The sequence below is a fragment of the Carcharhinus amblyrhynchos genome, chromosome 21, assembly GCF_965287045.1.
Source record: "Carcharhinus amblyrhynchos chromosome 21, sCarAmb.v2.hapA, whole genome shotgun sequence".
NCBI classification, from domain to species: Eukaryota; Metazoa; Chordata; class Chondrichthyes; order Carcharhiniformes; family Carcharhinidae; genus Carcharhinus; species Carcharhinus amblyrhynchos.
In genome coordinates, this window is record NC_137344.1 from 10,555,670 (window position 1) to 10,580,784 (window position 25,115).

Consider the following 25,115-nt stretch of genomic DNA (forward strand, 5'->3'; position numbering starts at 1 on the left):
ACTTGGAAATGAAAGCAATAAGAGCAAAGCAGTCAATGGTACAAACTATAGTTTTGAATAATTTTGGTATAGGTTTTATGAATTATAGATGGGATACACATTGATCAGAGGATAGTAGCTCAAATAAAATCAAAGCATAGCAGGTTATGCATTGACACACACACCCTCAGCTAGCACGTAATACAAGTTACAGAATAAAACAATACTTTTGTCACAAAAATCTACATGTAGACTTGGCTGATCAGATTTATCATAACATATTATGCACTTGTATGACTGTATTGAAGTTATAACCATACAATTAGGAATACCAGGGGGCTACAATTAAATCATTTACATTAATTATGAAATTTGATTGTTTTTAATTACTCCTGCATAATAATTACTGAATTTAAGGAGATAGTGAGTTTGGGTAACCAATCCTAACAGCTTGCCATTTATCACTGTCAATTTCACATTCCCTTTCAGCCAATTTCTGGCAGAGACAATTTCTTTGAACAATATCAAAATGAAATCCAATTATCTGACTAAAATAAAAATAAAGTTGCATTAGGTTCTGAACTGTCCATTTCACTCACAGTAGATGCAGATATTGGGCCAGATTCTCTGACCTTACCTATAGTTGGGATTCTCTGATCTCACTGCAGTGAACAGACATCTGACTGAGTGTCAAATTCTCCATTCTCGCTGGCAGCAGTGGAAGGGCGTGAATTGCTGGAGAATTCCACCATTAGCTTCCAACCACAGCTGCTGAGGCTTTATTCCAGAAAGGCCTTTTACAATCTTGTGAATTTTTGTTCTGAGTGGCTTGTTCAATGAAAATAAGTGCTAAACTTTGAAATATATATGCCAGAAAATCTCATTGCCTGCGCCCCCCACCAAATAGACCCAGGTAGATTATGCTTATCAAGGCAAAATGCTACATAATAATGTTTTTAATCTTCCGGTATTGGTGAGTTGTTAAGGTCTTATGTTTAACTGACATGTTTAAAGCTAAGTTTATGAATATCTACTCATATTTAATTGCATTAAAGATTAAGTGCTATTCTATTTGTTACCAGTATATTAGCTAGATGCACACATTTTATTGGACTAATTCAAACAGTTTGAACTACCTAGCCATAATCATAGACTAACAAAGTAAATAATTTTCTCCCTTATGTATCTTTCAGGAGGATTGAATTCTGAACTATATGGAACAAACATTTAAAGTAATTTAAAGCTTGCATATATATTAACACATCCTTAGAATTCATTTTTAAAAAAATCCAAACGGTGATCAAACATTGTAAGGGAAATCAGTTGCAGCGTTCCTAGTTCAGCAAATTTCCAAGTTAGACAGCAAATTAAAGCACCATTTATAAATTAAACACAAGATATTTTAAAAGTAGGTTGAATGATTAGGAATAAAACACGGCTTATATAGGTCATCAGAAGAGACAAGACATGGATTTTTAAATTTAAAGTTGTGATCAGTAACAAAGTTCCCTGGTTCATGCTGTCGAAGGGATTTTATTCAGCGTACGCTGACACAATTTCACGTATAGTACAAGTCACTGTGAAACTGAAGAAGCACAACAATTATAAATGGGATCTTACCTGAAGAAGAATGCTTCAACAACAAAAATCAGGGACACAAAGTATTCAGTCATTAAAAATTAAAAACACAGATGCTGGAAAACCAAAAACAGAAAATACCAGAAACACTAGAGGACAGGCAACATCTGTGGAGAGAGGAAAGTTAATGTTTCAGCTCTACATGACCCTTCATTGAAGTCACAGTTCTGACAAGTGGTCACCGACCTGAAATGTTAACTCTACCTTACTCCATCATCAATTTACTTTGAATTTCAGCAATTTGCCAATAGGTGCCATATGTCCAAGGTCAGGGTTTATTTATAGTGGTTTGTGCATGAACATGGGAAAAAAAATTATTAAAAGAAGCTTTTGACTTGTTCATGGGTATTCTTAACTGTTACAAAAACGTCAGGGGCAGAACCTACTGAAGTAATGGTATAATTTCTGTCGACCTATACAGCCCGTATTTTACAATCATTCAAAACTAAAGTTCTCTTTCACAATACATATCCCAGTCTTACAGCAATGATGTGTACTGCCACTTCCATTAAAGGTGGCATCCTTTTTAATAAAGAATTGATTTCAAGTCAATTGGAACCAGTTACCAAAAAAAATTAAAAGAGAAATATCAAATTTAAAACAGATTTCCAAATATTTATGTCATGCAGAGGTTTTTATACGCTCCATTATAGCTGTGTGAGAGAAGGACAGGACATTACTCATTCTCATTTCCACTGAGCTTAGAACATTCATCTTATGGGATCACAACTCTTAAATAATTTGCAAGTCAGTCTCAAGGCAACTGAAATAAATTAAACCAGACATACATTTTGTTACTGTGGAAACTATTTCTGGAAACAGATTTATAAAAATAAGGAGGTCAGAAGAATAATTTCTGCACCTTTGAAAACTCAGTACAGCAGACTTACATATATGTATAGATAATTTCAGATCACACATGCCATGCAATATGAACATTTTACATACATTATGTAGGTTAACTAAAGCAGGAAGGTCACACTCAAATTTAATTTCAACATGTGACATTCCCTTCCTTGTTGCTCATTTCCACGAAATCTCCTTGAGCTTGGCAAGTAGTTCAGCCAAGACCAGGGGCCTTTTACTGTGCTGATAGGGTGACAAGGATCTTCCAGAGGAGAGAAAGAATTCTTATCTACTTTCACAATATAAGAAGTTTGAAAGTTTTATTAGTGCAAGATATCTCTTAACTGCAAAGAAAACTTGTTGAAAACACAGAAGCTGAAGCACCCTAAAATTAGGCAATCCTGGGATTTGAACCAGACTCAGCGATCAGTCTTACTACTGCATTATCCAGACAGTATTAAGAATCTGCTTTTCAATTAGCCCATTAACTACATAGGTTTGTGCTACAAAGATACCTAATTTGCCTTGATCTCCACAGCACCTGGTCACACTGTAAATTTTACACAAAGTAGCAACAAGTGTTCATTACAATGAAAAGAGTCATGTTAACAATAATTCAGGGCTCAAAAATTAATGCTAGCTGACTAACCTAGTGTTAAGGAGCCTTTAAATGTTGTCAAATCAGCCTCAAATACAAACAGAAATTTACCAATTAAAGATGAAAAAATTGAAGCTCAGCATATCTGCATTCATTCACCATTACTGTTGTGTGGCTTTTTGAAAAAAAATCAATATCAGTAATGGATTTAGGTGGTGGAGCAATAACAAAATGCTGTTTCCGTACATGCACGAATATACTTTGGTTCACTGCACATACGGTATGAATTTCTCACCTGTTCTGGCTCTCTTGATCCAAATTTTCTCTGCACCCATGTGGCCTGAGGTAATGTTCCAACAAGGTTTGAGAAAAAACAGTAACAGTAAAAAAAAACAAAATTCAGGATGGCGTTCCCAGCAGAACTAGCGATAGCTACAACCACCAGTAAAAACGTACAATGGAGAGCCACTTTGTTTTGTTGATATTGTTTCAGTTTGGATTTCAGAAGATCAGCATCCATGCACCAATTCCCATCTCCCTCAAAGGATCAAAACCAAAAGTTCACTCACTGAATCCAAATTAAAACAATGGCAATATAAAAGCAGCTTAAGATCCTAGCCCCGAGATTTTGATATTTTTTGTATTAAAATCTGAGAATTCATTTTTCATTCACCTCCCATTGTGACAATAGGAGTTTCAATTTGACTAGCATTTGGAATTTTCACTAGCAAATATGTTACCACAAATAGCAAGGCAAACAATGAATCAAGTCAAAACGGACGCATTGCTTTTAACCTTGCAATATTTATCATTGAATTTAAAAAGAAAATAGAGGCCCAGGAGCAATATCTCACTAGAGCTATCGCAAATGCTTTTTAGCTGTGTATACTATTATCTTAGTTACTAACTGTAGCACTTTGGAAATTAGACAAGCATTTATGGCTCTGTACATTTAAAATTTGCAGTTCAGTTTGTGCATAAATCCAAATCAAGACGCCAATAGACATTGTTTTCTATTCCTTAGAGACCTCCTTTTTTGGTACCAGCTAAGAAATGCATCAATAAATCCTGGGGCTGCAACACGAGCTCCAGATCTCAACCTGCCTGCTAATGCAAGATACTCTGGCCATGGTAGAAGATGCATGATTCTTTGCTGAAAATATCTCAAGTGCTGTTCAGGCAACGAAGGACTGGAATTTTTTTCCTTACACGCTGCAAGACTTTCTTTTACATCATAGAATCTTACATCATTGAAGGAGACATTCAGCTCATCATGACTATTCAGACTCTGACTACCCAATTAATCACACTCATCTTTCTTTCTCCACAGTCCTGCAAATTCTTCATGTTTGACTATATATCCAAATCCCTTTTGAAAGTTACTATTGACCTTGTTTTCATTGCCCTTTCAAGTACATTCCAGTTCATAATGGCTTGCTGTAGAATACAATTTCTCATCTGTTCCCTGGTTCTTCTGCTTTTAACCAAGATTAATTAAGATGTCAATTCTTTAATATGATGTATTATTGCACAACTTAGTAGTTTAATGTCTACTTTATATAAAGGATTTGTTTGGCATTATATAAAGTTTAGAATAATTACCAAATTAATATAAACTTCAAACATTGAATAGGTTATTTTGTTCATAAATAGTGCAAGGAATGTTAATCTAGAATATCTACCAATACTTTTCCAAAACATCCCAATTTTTATTTATTTTAAAAACTATGCTGTTTCAATGCAACTACCACTATCACTTTAATTCTCTAGAAAAATGACAATGTTGAATAATATAAAAGTGCTGGCAATTCATAAGGTAGCACATAATTTTTGTGAGCAGAAATAGGCGAGACAATATAAATTAAATTGTACCACTTTAAACTGGATACAGGGGAAAGAGACCTGGAGGTAACACAAATCTTTGTAAGTACTCTCTGTTTTATGAATAGAAGCATAATGTACAAAAGCAAGGAAGTTATATAAAACCTTTATAAAATACTGGTTTGGCTCCAGCTGGCAGATTTTGTCCAGTTTTGGGCATCATACTTCAGGAATGGTGGCGAGGTCCGAGGGGTGTCAAGGAAATTTACTAGAATGGTATCAGGGATGAAAGACTTCAGTCATGAGGAAGGACTGGAGAAACTGGAGCTGTGCTCCTTACAGCCAGGAAGGTTAAAAGGTTTAATAAGAGGTGCTCAAAAAAAGAGTTTACTCTGTTTTCAGCAGGAGGGTCAGCAACTAGAGGACTTAGATTTAAGTTAAATGGTAAGACAACTAGAGAGATATGAGGAAAAGAACTCCATGCAGCAAGTTATAGTCCAGTTTGCACCACTTGAAAGGATGGTTTAAGCAGATTCATTGATAACTTTCAAAAGGGAATTGAATAAACACTAAGTGGAAAAATTTACAGAGCTATAGAGAGAGAGAGAGAGACACCAGGGTTAGGGTGGGACTAATTGAATAGTTCTTTCAAAGAGTTGACACAGACACAATGGACTGAATAGTGTCCTGTGTCATTGTGTGATTCTACATCAAGTACAATTCACACATGATTCCACACTGGTCCAACACCCATTTCAACGCTGGCCTCTGAAGCAAACCTTGATTATAAAAGAGCATCATTCTCCCTCACTAAATTTTGATTGCAGTTTTTTTCTCATTTGGAGAAGCTATGAGAAGTTTCCAGTAAATGCATTTATATTTATTATGAACTAGATATGACTACAAACTCGTTGGACAAACGGTCTGTTTATAGGTGTCATTGTGGAGACTTGTATTCACTTTGAGCCCACTTTCACCCACCAAATTTGCAATAATCCACTTATCCTCTCCATCTCATTTTTCACCTACCTTTCCAGTGTACTTAGAAGAAAACCAGGAGATATTATTGGTGAAACATTAACACAAGCAAAAAGACTCACATACACTAAGCCAGTAATTGTTAGAATGAGCACACAGAAGAAACTTGCAGACATACAAGTGAAAAAGCCCAACTGATTTTTTAAATATAAATAATTCCACCCAATCTTATACAAATACTTTAGTAGGCAAAAAAGTCATTTAACATGACTCAGCATCACTCATCCAAATCCAGATGTGAAAGCATCAAGTGGAACACACCGCCTAAAATAACCCCTTTCAAAAACTTCCTTATCCTGAACTGCTAAAGGCGTCGCTAAATTTCTAAAGCATGTTTTCAGAAACTCTACTACTCACTGAAACTAGCAGAAAATTGAGTTACTTTGGATCTGGCATTCTGTGAAATCAATTTCACTAATATGTCAAAGTTAAATCCCAGGAAGCAGGAACAAACCCTGTTTTATTAAAATAACCGTCTTGCAGGCACTACATCTTATACATATCCAGTATAATGTCTGGCTACACTTTCATCCTTTATTGTGCAATGTTATTTGGCAGACCACATCCAACTGATTTCAGTTTGAGCACCCAGGTAGTGTACTACAGTAATAAAAACAGTCACTATATCCACTTTGGTTACAAGGTGAAAACTCTAGCAGTGGCTACAACCATTGAAATCTTCAATTACATAGTGCACCAACTTTCATTAGTTCTTAGTAGGGCTACTGACAAGACACATTGTATAAGCGAAGTGTTGTAGTTTGGGCAGAAATGGGACACTTCTGCCCCATCCCACATGTACAGGCAGAGTGAAAAATCACTCGGATCATCAGTTTTGGAGGAATCAGCAACCTGGTCACCCACCTAGCTAGAGGAGAATGCATGGAGATGAGCAAACAAACTTACACAAGCAAACAAACAAGGACAATGCATATGCAGACATTAATATTAAATGGATATTAAAAATAAAATCAAGTAATAAAGCATGATTAATATCCAAAATGGACAAATAACTTACTGGAAAGCGTTTTTTCGTAAGCTTTCCCCATAGCGATGAAATTTCTCAAGCTGGGATTGAATTGGTCCATAATGGTCTACAAAAACAAAATGGTGGGATTAGTTCCCATAGTCCCTTACTGCATACATTTTTTAACATCTCAGAAAAATTTTCATATGTCAGTAATAAATATTTATAGTTTGAGCATACTTGAAACGCGGATCAGAATATGGATAAACAAAAATCATTTTTGAAGTTAAGCTCTGCAAACCATTAACTTACACTTGGTGTATTTAACAATGGCAAAGATTTGAAGAGCTACATAAGACATGAGGTATCATGTGATTTCTCATTGTAAAACAAAATTATATAAAATAGAAATATAATTTGTCATAAAAAATCAATATAACTTGACAGCATATAAAGAACTACTACTGGAGTATGTACAGTTTATTGCTCAACCAGTTTCCAATGGAAATGAATAACTGGATTATGATTTGAAAAGGGAGTCAATTTTCTATAATTGATTTTTGATAGATATCACTCAGATAAGTGTAGACGTAACAAACAATTTTGGTTTGTAAAATTCAACCTGCAACAGTTCTATAGGCTGTTGTTGGTCACTGGTCTCGAAGAGCAATGGTATTCACACCTTGGTTGAACAGTCAATGTGGGACAACCAATTTTGCTGAGCTTGTAGAACTCTGGTTCAATTTAAACCAACTGAAATCTTTTCCTTCAACTTTAAGATATTTTCATAGCTGTTAGTTATACTCATTACTGTCAGGGTAGATCTGGTACTTCAGTAAGTTGTGGAATAGATGTTAGGTTATGCATAATCATTTTTAATTTGAATTCATCAGATAGGGGCTAACAAAAAAAATAGTAATTACTGAGGCAGCTTTAGAAGAGCATTTAGCATGGGGAAATTTCAGACATTAGAACATGGATCTTATACAGAAATCGGTCTTTTACTTAAAAGATTATCTTGGGTGGCTGATCAAGTGATGGCTGGAAGTTGGTAATGTCACACTGCTTGTTGTGCTTGTTTTTATATTGAGTCCTGCCCACAGATAAAATAGACTGCATAATTTTATAACTACCAACTTTGAAGGGTTATTTGAACAACTGCCAAAGTTAGTTATCAAATTTAAACCATATTATTAGTGTTTATTAATCAAAATTTTAACCCTCATTACAGTTCAGTATCTAATATATACTTAATGAGTTATCCTGTTTCATAAAGAGCTACGTGTTGAAAAGGGAGTATCTCAATAAGCAGCGAGTTTCAGTGTCAATATTTGTTTGAAATCCGCCCATCTTAATTTCAGGGTGTGGAAGAGATAATGTTGCATATGAAACATTTACCTTCTCATAAAAGTCATATTACTCTCTTCCTAATTTTCAGAACTACCACAGGTGTTACCACAGAGAAACAGATGGCTTCCCTTAGCACTCGTCCATCACACCACGGCTGAGATTGACAGCTCACTGCTAAGCACTACATCAGACTATTGGATCCAAGATAATGATTCAGTATGCTGCTTCACAGCTCCATGCAGACATTATGCAAGTGTGAGGTTATCCACTTTGGCAGAAATAATAGTAGGAGGGATTATTATTTAAAAGGCGAAAAGCTGCAGCATGCTATGGTGCAGAGGGAGCTGAGAGTCCTTGTGCACAAGTTGCAAAAACCCAGTCTGCAGGTGCAGCAGGTGAAGAAGAAGACAAATGGAATGTTGGCCTTTATAGCGAGGGGGATAGAATATAAAAGTAGGGAGGTCTTGCTGCAACTGTACAGGCTGCAGCTGGAGTACTGTGTGCAGTTTTGGTCGCCGCACTTGCGCAAGGATATTTTGGCCTTGGAGGGAGTGCAGAGGAGGTTCACTAGGCTGATACCGGAGATGAGGGGGTTGGCCTATGAAGAGAGACTAAATAGACGGGGTCTGTACTCGGAGTTTAGGGGCTGAGGGAGGATCTTATAGAGACGTATAAGATAATGAAGGGGATGGATAGGGTAGAGGTAGAGAGATTCTTCCCGCTTAGAAAGGATAGCAGGACTAGAGGGCACAGCCTCAAGATAAAGGGGGGGCAGTTTAGATCAGAGTTGAGGAGGAACTTCTTCACTCAAAGGGTGGTGAATCTCTGGAATTCTCTGCCTGTTGAAGTGGTGGAGGCTACCTCACTGAATGTATTTAAGTCATGGGTAGATAGGTTTCTGATAGACAAGGGAATTAAGGGTTACAGGGAGAAAGCGGGAAAGTGGAACTGATCCACTTCAGATCAGCCATGATCTTATTGAATGGCGGGGCAGGCTCGAAGGGCTAGATGGCCTACTCCTGCTCCTATTTCTTATGTTCTTATGTAATAATTATAACACAGATTTAAGTATTAATGCTAATTAACCTAACTATTGAAGCATTGACCATATTGCAAGATCAGTTACTTACAATGGCACTGTAGGGCACTGGGAAAAGAAATTGTGTTGGCAATTCTTCACACAACGAACAGCTAATCTCCATTACATTGTGGAGAGCAATAGTAAGTATATGTGAAGTGTTCTCCTGGAAGGAAATTCAGACTATGTATAGCCTTAGCTATCTCATAGCTGGTTACAGATTACCTGCCTATCCTTTGAGGTAAGAATGATTTGGAGGTTCTACTTCCTATTATTTGGTTGTGATCATTAAGGACATTCAAAGCAGAAATCAATAGATTTCTGGAGACTAATGACATCAAGAGATGCAGAGATAGTGTGGGAAAATACCATTGTGGTAGATGGCCAGACGTGATCTAACTAAATGGTACAACAGGCTTGATGGATCAATGGCCTTGTCCTGTTGTTACAGGTTAGCAGTGGATAGTCACTCTTGTATCTATTTCATTATGGAAACCTTGCATTTCAAATTGAACAATCAGCTGCTGGGAGTGTAAAGCCCACCAGCAGTCAGCACACAGTATCTACAACAAACAATTCAATGTTTCCAAAGTCACCTAGTATGATTCATCCACAACTTGACTATGCTCCACTATGAATCCTGGCCAATTATTTCACAGTGAGCTTTAACCTTCTTGTTCACACTTCAAGAAAAGTGCTGATTTAATGACTCACTACACAGTGAAAGCAAAAAAAGTGTTCAATGTGTGTACCTCAATTTATCAGCACCTAAAGACCAGACTTAATCTACTTTCATACTCTTCCCTGCTGCTGATTAGTAAATTGTACTAAACCCAAGATACAGGTCAGACATGAAAAAAAAATGGTCTTGAAACAGCCGAAAGATGTGCCAACAACAACAGAAGACAGCAGAAAGTACATCCATTAAGTTAAAATTTTACTAATAGCCCTAAAAACATATGGTCCTCATAATAATATCAACGAATGTATTTTTTGGCCATTTTTAAAAACTGTCCACTCCTCATCCATGTCAAAATGGCACGCAAACACAAATGGGAAGCATATTATTGCCTCACAAATGCAAATTTTGGCTCAAACATTTCTTCACCTTGTTTTTGAGTACTATGGAATATCTCAATTTACCAATCAACGCATCCCAAAGCCAAGTTAAATCAGCTGAATCTCCATACAGCCAAAATTTCTTCTCTTCAATTCCATAGAAAAGGTGATCCAAAGCAGCAGTACTCTTTAAACCAATATACTTGAACAGTGTTTAGGTTTTTAATTCAAAAAGCTTCCTCAGCTAACACAAGTACATCTACAATCAAAACATTCTACTGTTTTATAGCATTTACCAAAAGCAAACAAACCCAATGCCTAGGTTTGGAATTCTGTATCTTCGGAAGGAACTAACCTGCTGATAAATAAAATTAGTACATTAACATTGACCCTAGAGTGGTTCATTTTACTTATTAGGATGTTAAAAACAAAGTGGGTAATTAATGCAAAAATGTTTCCTACTCTATTTGGCGCTAGCAATATCGCCCTTCCCTGCACTACTACAAACAGGGGCATGGAAGATGGGACAAGTAGGGTAGCCATTTCTTATATATAAATTCATATTAAATATGATAAGCATGTACTGTATGTATTTCCATGGAGAAGAGATATTGTAGTATGTAATATCAAACAAAATTCCACAAAACTGTTGCCCCTATACCAACTCTGGCATCTCAGGACACCCAAAGTGACATGGGTGAAAAAAAACAATAAAACAACTCATCCAATAAGCTGGGAATGAGAAAATAAAGCATTCCCTTCAATGAGTCTCAAAACTTCTGCATTTCAATAGTAATGAGGCAGATACTTCATACGAAGGAGTAGGCCATTCAGCCCTTCAAGCCTGCTCCACCATTTAATAAGATCACAGCTGATCTGATAGAATAGGTGAAGTGCAGATTTGAGATTACTATCTCTGATGCTCCAGTTTCCTCCCTTTAGTGTCTTATAGAAGAGATGTAGTATGCCCTTGAGATAACATTCTCAGTGAAGAGAGACGTGAAGACAATCACCAGTTTTTTCTTATTCACAGTCATGATTAGTCATCCATCATTTCAGTACTGCTATGGCATTTGCTGCTGGTGCCCACCCACTGCACAACAGCAATGAGGATACCAGCTGGCTTCTTCCTGAGAACTGGGATCTACAGTAGAATCTGAATCTGAAATTACTGCTTCACAAATGCTATTGTCCAATTCCAAGATTTTATTTCAGTTGTTATGAAAATGGTGACAAGTCTGAACTCCTTGTAACAAGTTAACCTGGCAGCAATCTGATAATGTGACAATTCAAGTTTCTGTCACATAGTTGACATTTGTGATGCCAGCATTGCCACATCATTCTATAATGACAGGCTAATCAGTAAACTCAAAGCAGGTTCTGCTTTCCTACAGACAAGGAATGTGACATGAGATTCCAGGATTGGACGAAACCAGAAACCACCACTGCAATCTGACAAGTCTCAAAACCAGATCGCCGCCGATTTTAATTGCAGTAAACGCCTCCAAATACTGCTACCAGCAGCATTCTCACACCATCTACTTTGAATACAAGCAAAGTATGCGATAGGGTGGAGAGGGCGAGTCCATCATCAGCAACATAATTTTTTGGCAACCTTTATAAATTCCCCTGAGGCAACACCACCCCACCTCCCCTCCCCCGATCATAAACCATCTTCAGGATAAAATGAATGCCTACGTTGGTAATTAAAACTCAAAATATCAAGTTTGCAGGCATACTGTATTACTCTGAAAAATACATTATTTACACTTCACACAGTAAAATCTGATATTTATTAAAATCTCAACGGGTAAATATGGAACATGCGTCATTCGGATACACCATTCTTAAACATAATACAAACTGCGCAAAGAGCTCATTGTACAAGCATAAGGCAGAATACTCTCATACGACAGCATAAAGGAGTTAGGATTCCCCAGGTCTTTCCCTTGTAAATGAACCGCCTTCGGTTTTGAGCGACGACAGATAAAAAAAACCAAACGCTATTACTATCATGAGAAAGGAGAGAGATTCTCTCAAAAATGCAAGGGAACCTTTACATAAAGGCAGATTATTCTGAAATTCAACATCCGAAAGAACACCAGAAGGTATTTGATACACAATGGTATCACCTGACGATACCAATGAAAGGGCGTAGATAGATGTGTGCGAAGAGACAGCCTCTCAGTCCCAATGACAAGCAAACTGCCGGAGCTTTGCTTTCGTATTTCATGACATCAAATGGACTCCACGCCTAGCTTACTGCTCCGGAATGCTCCCCCACCCACCCAGGGTCTACCCTCCTGCATCATGAAAATTCGTACTCCCCGAATACCTAAAAACTGCAATTCCTAAACGGCAAGAGCAAAGAAAAAGTTTAAAACACACGTAGTCTTGCTGAACAGTCGACTTTTCAAAATATAAGCTCGTCCATAATAAGACAGTTTTCATTGGCACCGTGGAGTACAATTGAGATTAGCAAGAGTCCTGCTTTGGAAAAAAAACAACTGGAAACTTCTAAAAATAGATACTTGCACCTTGAAAACACTCGCACCTAGTTATTAAAATAAAGTTGTCTACATTGGGATGCGGAATCACGGATAATAATCACCCCACCCCACCATCAGAATAGCAAGGACCTTCATTCTTTTTTAAAAAGTAGAACATCCCAATAGAAAAAAAATGCTCAATTCAGTGAGAGGAGTACGTTTCTGTCAGGGAAAAAAAAAATTAAAACTTTCCACCAAAAGCTTAAGAAAAAATGCTGGACCTTCACTGAAAAAGAGTAACAGTATGTCTCACACACAAAAAATGCTTAACTGACTAACATAACCACTTTTTTGACCAGAAAATCAAATCTTTTCGCAAAAGACTCATCAGGGGAGGAAAAAATCTCTCCCAAAAAAGGTTGGGCTGGAGATTTTCACCCAACAACAAAAAAGTGGAAAGAGAAAGAAATGAAGATTGAACTGGAGATTTTCACCCCAAAAAAAGTGGAAAGAGGAAGAAATAAAGGTTGGGCTGGAGATTTTCACTCAAAGTAGTAGAGAGGAAAAGAGTTTAGAAGTTACTGTTGTCTGGCATTAAATTGCAATGAATGATTAGAAGAGGCATAAAACATAGAAAAGTCAGAGATTTATATTTAAAAAGTGTTGGGAGAAGGTGACCCCCATCTCTGTCGAAGCTGCTGCCCAAGAACTCACTCACCTTGTAGACATTCTCGGTCATACGATGCACTTCGTCCGTGCGAGACATGGTTGGTGGCTGAAGTCTCTCTCTGTCTTTCCCCTCAGTTCAGTTCAGACAGTCAGTCAGCAGCGAGCAACTTGCTGGATCTAATCTAAAAGTTACTCCACGGCGCGAATAAAAAGCCTCCCTCGCCCCCTGAAACTTTTTTTTCCTCTTCTCTCACTCACACTTTTCACAGCTTGACAGTAATTTCCAATCCGCCCACGCACTGGCACTACAGCAGTCAGAAGGAAGAGGCTCTCTACCACGCAGCCGCCAAGCCCGTCGCCTAGGAAACCGCCCCGCGGTCCTCCCGCCGCAACCTAACCTGACAGCTGGGAGGACTCCTCGCGGGCTCCCCCCTCCGCCCCTCCCACTGGCTGGGCCGGCGGGACGACCCACCTCTACTCCACGCTCCCATTGGCTGCCCCCATCCCGACCCCGCCTCCTTCTCAATCACATTCGGTTGCGTCCGCAGTGTTGACGTCACGGCCTGAGCGGGACGTCGAGCGGCGTTGGTTGGAAAGGCTTCTGCAGCGAAAGACCAAAGAGGGATTTTTTTAATTATAAAATTCTCTCGTCGACACACACACACACACACGTAAATATATAAATAAGAAGACACGTAAGTCGTCTCCATGCCAACTCTACGTTAGAAATCCCCCCTCCCTCCCTTTCTCCTTTCGTATGTTTCAGACTGTGCATTGGAAGCTCCTGCAGGGATTTTTTAATTCCCCTCCCCCATCCTCATCTCAGCTTTACCTCTCAGAAGAAAAACTGGGGTTATTATTTGCAAATTAATCCAGTGTGGGCTCAATCTGGTGGGCAACGGTGACTCATTCTGAACCAGCGGTTACTCAGGTGCTCAGGGGATGACTAGCCCAGCCCACTTCAAGTAAATGTCATCCTAACCTAATCACCGCAGTGATTTTTATTTTAAATGCCAACCAACAAAGCCCCATGCCGCAGTTTGCAGTTGTGGCACTGCCCTTCCAAGCATCTCTGGGTGGCACAAGTGCTTGCTTCACAGGGTTCGATTCTGGGCTTTGGGGGTTGCTGTCGGTGCAGAGTCCAGCACGTTCTCCCCGTGTCTGCGCGGGTTTCCTCGGTGCTCCGGTTTCCTCCCACAATCTGAAAAGATGTGTTGGTTAGGTGCCTTGGCCGTGCTAAATTGCCCCTTAGTGAACCTGAACAGGTGCCGGAGTGTGGCAACTAGGGGATTTTCACAGTAGCTTCATTGCAGTGTTAATGTAAGCCTACTTGTTAGACTAATAAATAAACTTTAAACTCTCTTCATGTGGAGTTTATTGCTTTTGCATGTTTATGCTCATTTTTCCCCCTTTGGCTGCTGTTAGTTCATCTTCTGTAAGTCCTCCAGCTTCCTTGTACATCAGGTACAAGACCTAAAGGTCCCCCTACTCCGTGGTTCTCTCTTGAATGAGACTCCTTTGTTTTGTTCAGTAACAGAGTTCTGTAATGCCTGTAACCATTTTCTGATGGACTTTCATTTCTGTTTATTTCTCGATAGATTTGCAGTTACAGCCTCTCTTTTTAAAGAAAATAAATATTTCAAGCATAAAATATGTACAAGTCTCCCACGGTCCCAGAAAACTCAGTCCTCCTCCTCCCCCCGCCTCCCCACCCAAATGCATCTCTGAGAAAGATGAATATCTCCCTGATTCTGTCCCCAGGGATCTTAGTATGTTGTGAATTGCTGACAATATAAATATTTGCATTGGTTTAATTAGAAATATTTTCTTGTAAAACAAAGAAAGGAACAATGATTGTGTTAGATTAGATGATTAAACCTAAAGGCGAATTAAGAAAACATTTGAAAAATGTAAAACTTGGATTACATTTAAAAAGTTTCCAACAACAATGAAGTATCATATGGAACATTAATACAATACGGAAGCAGCAAATATTGTTATTGTTTCTGGAAAATTGTTTCTGTAACTTTGGTTAAGGGCAAGGAGAAGTATCAAAATGGATGGTGCTTAGCCCATGGTATTTACTTAGTGAAATCCTGTCTTTATTAGGAAGTTACTGCATAAAGTGCTCATGCATAGGGAATAGTATTACATGATTTAATACAATGATTAGAAAAAACCCATCCAGAATCCATTCTAATACGTAGGTGACACAGTGGTTAGCACTGCTGCCTCACAGCACCAGGGACCCAGGTTTGATTCCTGGCTTGGGTCACTATCTGTGTGGAGTTTGCACGTTCTCTCCGTGTCTGTGTGGGTTTTGTCCGGGTGCTCCGGTTTCCTCCCACAGTCCAAAGGTGTATGGGTTAGGTGAATTGGCCAGGTTAAATTCTCCCTCAGTGTACACAAGCAGGCGCCGGAGTGTAGCGACTAGGTGATTTTCACAGTAACTTTATTGAAGTGTTAATCTAAGCCTACTTGTGACTAATAAATAAACTTAAGGACCACACCATTTCATGTAGCAAGTGCAACCATGCTTATAAATCAGCTAATAGCTTTTAATTTGTCCCTTTTATGCATGGTTGAATTTTGTTTATCAGGCTATGGTAGGATGGCTTGACAGTCAGTTCTTAGGCGACAACAGTTCAGCTAACTGCTAGGAGCTGACCAAAATTGCCTGGCCTGTGCTTAGCAACCCAGTGGAGCTGGTAAAATCACTCTTAGCGCCACATACTGGCATTTCAATACACTGCAACATTATGTGGTCTTTAATGTAAAAATAATTGCAAGGCCCTTCAAATAAAGGTAATCAGATAATAATGGGTGCTAAGCCAAAGAGGAAGCAGTTCAGAGTTTTAACTAAAAGCTTGGTCAAAATGGGGGATTTTAAGCTAAAGGTTAGCAACACCTTCAGGATTAAGTGGCAGAGTGGAGGCAAAATGTTGCGTTTTTTTGGGGTGGCATGGTGGCACAATAGTAAACACTGCTGCTTCACAGTGCCAGAGAACCAGCTTTGGGTGACTGCATGGAGTCTGCACATTCTCCCGTGTCTGCGTGGGTTTCCTCTGGCTGCTCTGGTTTCCTCCCACAGTCCAAAGGTGTGCATGTTAGGTGAATTAGCCATGCTAAATTGCTCCTTAGTGCCCAAAAATGTATAGGTTAGATGGATTAGCCATGGTAAACGTGCAGGGCTATGGGAATAGTGTGGGGTGGACCTATGTACGATGTTCTTTTGGAGAATCAGTGCAGACCCAATGGTCTGAATGGCCACCTTTTGCACTGTAGGGACTCTATGGTTTTACAATTCCTGAAACAGTTCGTATTCCATGATGCCCTGTCCGAAAAGTAATATGGTCAGTTCTTTCTGACCATTTCCAGTGCTGGGAATTGCCAAACTTTGATCATGCCAGCCAAATAAAGGTGCTTCCTTAGAGTCAAAAGGGGAAAATGGGATGACAGTCCCCATAGTCACTCTTACATACATCTTACTCCTGCAGTTAAAAGCTGTATTGGCTGCAGGTCATTTGCTTATATGTCCCAGTGCCAGGTATGATTTTCCGAAACAAACTAAAGTGCAGCATTTACATATATACTGTAAGATTAAAACTTTTTAATAGTTAATATTTCTCCAAATAGTCAAGAAAAAAGTCCAAAGAATTGAGAGAAAGCTTTTTTTTCTAAACACTATCTTGCTTTATGTTGATTACTGATCAGTATCAGGGTTCTGTAGGTTTCATGTCTACCAGGTTATCACGAAATCTGTTTATACAGATGTCATAGTCTCATGATAGAGGTCAAAGTGTCAAGATAAGATTTGACCATTTAGGAATGAGATGAGTTCACATCGACGGCTGTGAATTTTTGGAATTCTCTACCACAGAGGACTGTGAATTTGTTGAGTGAATTCAAGACTGAAATTTGCTATATTTTTGGACACAAAGGGAGTCAAGATATGTGGGAATTGGACAAGAAAATGTCATCTTGTGATCTTTTTGAATGACAGGATAGGCTCAAGGGACCATATGGCTTACTGTTGCTCCTATTTCCTATGTTTGTATGTTAATTTGCTTCTTTAAAAAAAGAAACATAATTTTAAAAAGAGCATACTTAATTTATGCCTACTGTACCATTAAATCAAAATCTTTACGCTGCTGCATTTTCACAGCCTTCCCTAACCTGGAACTAACCCAATACTGAATAAAAATTAGCTGGGCACTACAGTATTTTATTATCAAAGATTGTATTACAAAGAACATACCCATCAAACTATATTACATTCTTCTGCCATCAGTAAAATTATTTGTACTATTACCAAAATAAACAGGCATAGTTATGACAGTTATGAACAATTAGTTTGATTATTTAATAGAAGGGTGTCTAGAGTATTGGCAGTCAATGCTAAGTGATTGGCTGATGTATACTATGTTATTTAAGTCACTGATCAATAGTGTAATGTGGTTCCAAAGGAACAAAATATTGATTACATTCATAGACATAGCAGGGAAGGAGGCCATTCAACCCATCTTGTAAGAGTTGAAAGAGTCATCCAATTAGTTCCCATAGCCCTGCAAATTTATCTCCACATTTACCAAATTTTCTTTTGAAAGTTGCATCAGAATCTGCTTCCCATCTTTTCAGGCAGTGTATTTCAAATCATAAGAATTCACTAAAAAAAAATTTTCTATCTTCCCTCTTGAATACAAATCTGTCTCCTCTGAACTCTTCACCCACCTGACGAAGGAGCAGCACTCCGAAAGCTAGTGGCGTTTATTACCAAATAAACCTGTTGGACTTTAACCTGGTGTTGTGAGATTTCTTACTGAGTTAGCTACCAGTAGAAGCAGTTTCTCCTGATGTATTTAATCAAAACCTCTCATATGAACACCTCTATTCCTTAACATTCTTTGCTCAAAAGATTTAAATTTCCCTCATTTCTCCACATAACCAAGTTCCCCAAAATTTGCCCACCACATACAAGGCACAAGACAGGGTTGTGAAGGGTGAATGTAGCTCCAACAGCACTCAAGAAACTTGACACCATCTCGGACAAAGCAGCCCATTTCATTGGCATCCCATCCACAAACATTCATTCCTTCCATCACCAGTGCACAGTGACAGCTGTGTGTACATATACACTGCAGGAACTCACCAAGGCTCCTCTGACAGCACCTTCCAAACCTGCAAACACTATCATCTGGAAGGACAAGGGCAGCAGATATATGGGAACATCACCATTTGGAAATTCCCCTTCAAGCCACTCACTATCCTGACTTGGAAATATATCGCTGTTCCTGTACTGTAGCTGGTTCACAATCCTGCAACTCACTCCCTAACAGCTCTGTGGGTGTACCTACACCACATAGAACATAGAACATTACAGCGCAGAACAGGCCCTTCAGCCCACGATGTTGCGCCGACCAATTAAAAAGCAATGACCTTCTAACCTAAACCAATCTCTTTCCATCCATAAACCTATCCACGGATCTCTTAAACGCCCCCAAACTAGGCGCATTTACAACTGCAGCAGGCAGGGCATTCCAATCCCTCACCACCCTCTGGGTAAAGAACCTACCTCTGACATCCGTCCTATAACTACCACCCCTTAATTTAAAGCTGTGCCCCCTCGTGCTAGCTTTCTCCATCCGAGGAAAAAGGCTATCACTGTCCACCCTATCTAAACCTCTAATCATCTTATATGTTTCAATAAGGCCCCCTCTTAGCCGCTGCCTTTCTAACGAAAACAACCTCAAATCCCTCAGTCTCTCCTTTGCACCCTCTCCAATGCCTGCACATCCTTCCTATAATGAGGGGACCAGAACTGCACACAATACTCCAAGTGCGGCCACACCAGAGTTTTGTACAGTTGCAACGTGACGCTGCGGCTCCTAAATTCAATCCCCCTACCAATAAACACCAAGACACCGTATGCCTTCCTAACAACCTTATCTACTTGATTCCCAACTTTCAGGGATCTATGTACACATACACCTAGATCCCTCTGTTCATCAACACTATTCAGAGTCCTACCGTTAGCCCTATACTCTACACATCTGTTATTCCTGCCAAAGTGAATTACCTCACACTTTTCCACATTAAACTCCATCCACCACCTCTTGGCCCAGCTCTGCAACTTGTCCAAGTCTCTCTGTAAACTATGACACCCCTCCTCACTGTCTACCACACCTCCGACTTTGGTGTCATCAGCAAATTTACTAATCCACCCAACTATACCCTCATCCAGATCATGGACTGCAGTGGTTCAAGAAGGTGGCTCAGCACCACCTTTTCAAGGGCAATTAGAGATAAGAAATAAATGCTGACTTAGCTAGTGGTGCCCAAATCCAAAGAATTAAGTTTTTTGAAAATTCTAATTAGTCCTCCCTGCATTCCCTACAAGGCCTTGGACATCCTTCCTAAAATGTGGTGCACAGAATTGGACATAATAGTCTAGCTAAGGATTAATCATTATTTTATACATGTTAAACAAAACTTCTTTGTGCTTATCTGCTGGGCCTCTGATTCTGTGTGTGTATTTTTTAATGGCCTCTTTAACTCTCTGAAAGATTTTTTTTGTCCACTTTGGCTGACTGCATATAAACAGATGCTCTTTTCAGACACTGCAGAAGTCAGCGTCTCCGATTAATCTGAGTAGGCGAACAAAAAATCCTTTAAGAGCTTTTTAAATCTCCGCTTACTGAACAAGGAGTGATGTTAAAAAAAAATGCATCATCAAATCTACCACTCCCTGATACATTGACCATTTTGTGTTTGGAAGCACCAGCACATCTCTAAACCTAAAACATTTAGAACAAAGAAAAATACAGGATAGGAACAGGCCCTTCAGCCCTCCAAGCTAATGCTGATCATGATGCCTGCCTAAACTAAAACCATACCCTTCTATTCCCATTCGATTCATATATTTGTCTAGTTGCCCCTTAAATGCTGCAATCGTACCTGCTCCCATTACCTCCCCAGGTTGCGCATTCCAGACATTCACCACCCTCTGTGTGGAAAAAAATAGTGAACAAAAGAGAGGAAAGTGTATAAATAGAAATAGGATAATTATCTTCAGACAAAAAAAGTACTGAATAAGCTGGAAATCTGAAATGAAACAAAAAAAAGGTTGGAGATAGTAAGTTAGGCAGCATCTATGAAGAGAGAAACAGACTTAACATTTCAGGGTGATGACCTTTCATGTTATAAAAAAAAATTGATCTGAAACATTAACTCTTTTGTCCCTGTATGAATGCTATCTGAGCTGTAGAATATTTTCAGCATTTTCTATAATTCAGATTTTAGAAGCAAAGTTTAAAAACAACAATGGTATTACTCTAACAGAATAGTGAAAAGTAGCAGATATAATGTATATAAAATAAGCAATGTCTTTGCACTGAGTAGTCAAAACCTAAAGTTGGTGACTATAGTTTATGTTCATCAGTATGTACAGCTCATTAGGGAATTCTTTTCTCCCAAAAAGAGATGATGTCAAGTGTAATTATAGTTTGGCAGAAGTAATGCTTCATTTTATTTATTATTGTCACAAGTAGGCTTACAGTAACGCTGCATTGAAGTTAGTATGAAAATCCCCTAGTCGCCAACTCTGGCACCTGTTCGGGTACACTGCTGAGGGAGGATTTAGCATGACCAATGCACTTAACCAGCACGTCATTCGGACTATGGGAGGAAACCGGAGCGCCCGGGGAAAACCCACGCAGAGACTGGGAGAACATGAAGACTCCGCACTGTCAGTGACCCAAGCTGGGAATCAAACCCAGGTCCCTGGCATTGAGGCAGCAGTGCAAACCACTGTGCCAGTATGCCACCCCTTGAGTTTCTAGGTGGGACAAGTTGGCTTTTCCTTTCTAGACAGTCAAGAAACCCAAAGCTACAAGCTAAAGTAAATAATAGAATATTTGAAACCAGTCTTGTATGAAAAATGTGCCAACAACCATAGCCTCAAAGAGCACTTTTCACATGGCCAACATCACCAATGGGGTGGAAATGGATACAGATTGCTATTAAAAAGCAAACAAAGAGATTGCATACGTTATGTTCCAAACTTGAAGCCTCCTATTCCACTTCCACAGTTGTCAAAATGTTCCTGTGATTACAATGGATTAGTTTGCTACATTGGAATACATAGGATATATAACATTATTATGGGTAGCACAGTGGTTAGCACTGTTGCCTCATAGCTCCAGGGACCTGGGTTCAATTCTGGCCTCGGGTCATTGTCTGTGTGGAGTTTGCACATTCTTCCTGTATCATTGCCTGGGTTTCCTCCGGGTGCTCCAGTTTCCTCCCACAGTCCAAAGATATATGGGTTAGGTTGATTGGCCAAACTAAATTTGCACTTACAGGAGCGTAGGTTAGAGGGATTAGCGTGGTAAATATGTGGGGTTATGGGGATAGGGCCTGAGTAGGATTGTTGTCGGTGTAGACTCAATGGGTCAAATGGCCTCCTTCTGCACTGTAGGGATTCTATGATCATAGCCTAGAGGGCTCACAAGCAATCCATGCTGGCATTTATGCTGCGGTCTAACTTCCTCCTATCTTTCATTATCTAAATGTAACATTGTAAGTCTCCATTCCCTTTTTTCTCAAATGCTACCCTAGCTTCCCCTTAAACACATCTATACAATTTGCTTCAACCACTCCCTATGGTAGCAAGTTCCACATTTTCAACATTCATTGGGTAAAAGTTTTTGCTAAATTCCACATTCCATTGGATTTCTTGCAGTTTCTTATATTGATAGTTATGCTCTTCCCCACAAGAGGAAACATTCTCCCTGCATCCAGTCTATCAAAATCCTTATAAATATTTATATTAGGTGTCACATCGGCCTATTTTCAAGAGAAAAGAGACTCAATCTGTTAATTCTTTCCTGATAAGTATATCTACCCATTTTAGAATCATAGAATTCCTACAGTACAGAAAGAGGTCATTCGGCCCATTGAGTCTGCATCGATCACAATCCCACCAAGGCCCTACCCCCACATCCCTACATGTTTTACCCACTAATTCCTCTAACCTACGCATCTCAGGACACTAAGGGCATTTTTTTTAAGCATGGCCAGTCAACCGATCCCGCACATCTTAGGACTGTGGGAGGAAACTGGAGCACCCAGAGGAAACCCCCCGTAGACACGAGGTGAATGTGCAAACTCCCAAGGAGTCTTGAAGGGTTTAGGTATCAACCTTGTAATTCTTCTCTGCACCCAATGTAGAGCCTCTTTGTCATTTTTATAATATGGCAAACAGAACAGTACTCAGTACCTTGGAGCTGTTTTAACCAAGGTTCAATACAGATGTAGCATAACTTCCCCACTTTTCAATCTGTCCCTCTACAAATAAAGCTTACTTCTTTATTTGTTTACTGATGGCCTTGTAACTGGTGGCACAACCATTAGTGTTAGATATATTTGTACTCTCAATGTTTCTTTGCTCCTCTACCCCACCTAAACTTGCCTCTTCCAAACAATAAGTGACCTCTCTTCTCAAAATTACTACCTCACATTTGTCTCTGTCAAACTTCATTTGTCAATTATTTGCCCATTCTGCAAGTTTATTAACATACTCCTGTTATAAGAACATAAGAACATAAGAAATAGGAGCAGGAGTAGGCCATCTAGCCCTTCGAGCCTGCCCCGCCATTCAATAAGATCATGGCTGATCTGTCGTGGCTCAGTTCCACTTTCCCGCCCTCTCCCCATAACCCTTAATCCTCTTGCCTATCAAAAACCTATCAACCCGCGTCTTAAATATATTTAGCGAGGCAGCCTCCACCACTTCAACGGGCAGAGAATTCCAGAGATTCACCACCCTTTGAGTGAAGAAGTTCCTCCTCAACTCTGTTCTAAACTGCCCCCCCCCCTTTATCTTGAGGCTGTGCCCTCTAGTCCTATTGTCCTTTCTGAGCGGGAAGAGCCTCTCCACTTCTATCCTATCCATCCCATTCATCATCTTATACATCTCAATGAGATCTCCCCTCATTCTTCTAAACTCTAACGAGTACAAGCCTAGTTTATTCAGCCTCTCTTCATAGTTCAATTATTCTTCCTCATTATTGACTATGTCTCCCCAATTTGGCATCATCCTCAAATTTAGAAATTATGTATTGTATTCCAAAGCCCAAAACAGTAATGTAAATTATGAACAGCAGTGGCTCCAGCACTGATCCTTGTGGAACACCACTCCTACCTTCTACCATTCTGAATAACTACCTTTTAATCCCACTCTGCTTTCTGTATTGAAGTCAGCTAGCAATTCATTAGGCCACTTCCATTCTGACTCCATGCTCTCTGACCATATTCTTTGGTTTATTCTGAGGCACCTTACCAAAGGTCCTTTGAAAATCTAGATAATTGATATCTACTTCATTATCTTTGTCTGCCATCTTTGTTGCTCCCTCAAAAATTCAATTTGTTGGGTCAAGCAAGATTTTCTCTTTTGAAATTCACATTGAATTTTAATTTTAAAACTTTTATTATCTCGATGTTCTATTTTTATCTTTCGTATGGATTCCATTATTTTTCCTATCATTGTGTTCAGTTGACTGGTCTATAATTTTTGACTTGTACTCTGTGATTTTCTTCTTTGCAGCAAGTTGCTTTGTACCATTTAATTTGTTGCTTTGCACCTTTTCACTGGTGTCCTTGTGTTACAGGAAAGGGAAGGATGGGGGAGCGTGCTGTTGATTTGTCTGTCCATTGACACTGGGAAACCAACAGCAGTGGATCAAGATTTTGAAGAATTTCTCCTGATTCTGAAAGAGTGAACACATAATTTTTTTCAGATGAGGCTGCTTTCCATGATTCATTCTTGCTGTCACCTCAGTAAAATGCATTATTGAGTTAGGAGTAGACCAGGAGTTATTGTTATCTTGGATCCAATCATTGTGTATAAACACTTAAGATAAGGTGACCAATCTGGCTCAACAATTAGTAGTTAATTCTTGATGTGGACTTCTCAGCATTGGACTGGGGTAGGCACAGGAAGAAGTCTCAACACCAGGTTAAAGTCCAACAGATTTATTTGGTAGCACGAGCTTTCGGAGCGCTGTTCATCAAGTGAGTGGGAGTTGGGATCATGAACAGGGCATATATAGACATAAACTCAATTACTAGATAATGGTTGGAATGCGACTCGGTGCAGACAATGCGAGTGGAGAGAAGGTTAAGTACAGATTAAAGAGGTGTGAATTGTCTCAAGCCAGGACAGTTAGTGAGAGTTTGCAAGTCCAGGCAAGTCGTGGGGGTTACAGATAGTGTGACATGAACCCAAGATCCTGGTTGAGACCATCCTTATGTGTGCAGAAATTGGCTATCAGTTTCTGCTTGGCAATTCTACGTTATCATGTGTCTTGAAGGCCGCCTTGGGGAATGCTTACCTGAAGGTCAGAAGTTGAATGCCCTTGACTGCTGAAGTGTTCCCCAACAGGAAGGGAACACTCCTGCCTAGTGATTGTTGAGCGGTGTCCATTCATCCGTTGTTGTTGCATCTGCATGGTCTCGCGAATGTACCGTGCCTCGGGACATCCTTTCGTGCAGTGTATCAGGTAGATAATGATGGCCAAGTTGCAA

At 39.3% G+C, this 25,115-nt stretch overlaps 1 protein-coding gene across 3 annotated transcripts in view; it reads right to left on the reverse strand.

The window, feature by feature from the left end:
- The window catches only part of baiap2b (BAR/IMD domain containing adaptor protein 2b), an 86,022-nt gene extending 72,161 nt beyond the window's left edge, over positions 1–13,861 (reverse strand). The window contains exons 1-3 of one of the 3 annotated variants that reach the window (XM_080209480.1): positions 13,582–13,861; positions 6,939–7,014; positions 3,357–3,401 (exon numbers count right to left, since the gene is read on the reverse strand). In XM_080209480.1, coding sequence (XP_080065606.1) covers positions 3,357–3,401; positions 6,939–7,014; positions 13,582–13,629 — 169 coding nt within the window. In that variant the 5' untranslated portion in view covers positions 13,630–13,861. The remainder of the gene's footprint in view (positions 1–3,356; positions 3,402–6,938; positions 7,015–13,581) is intronic. The other 2 variants (XM_080209481.1, XM_080209482.1) reach the window with 2 other exon arrangements.
- Positions 13,862–25,115: the final 11,254 nt, after the last annotated feature.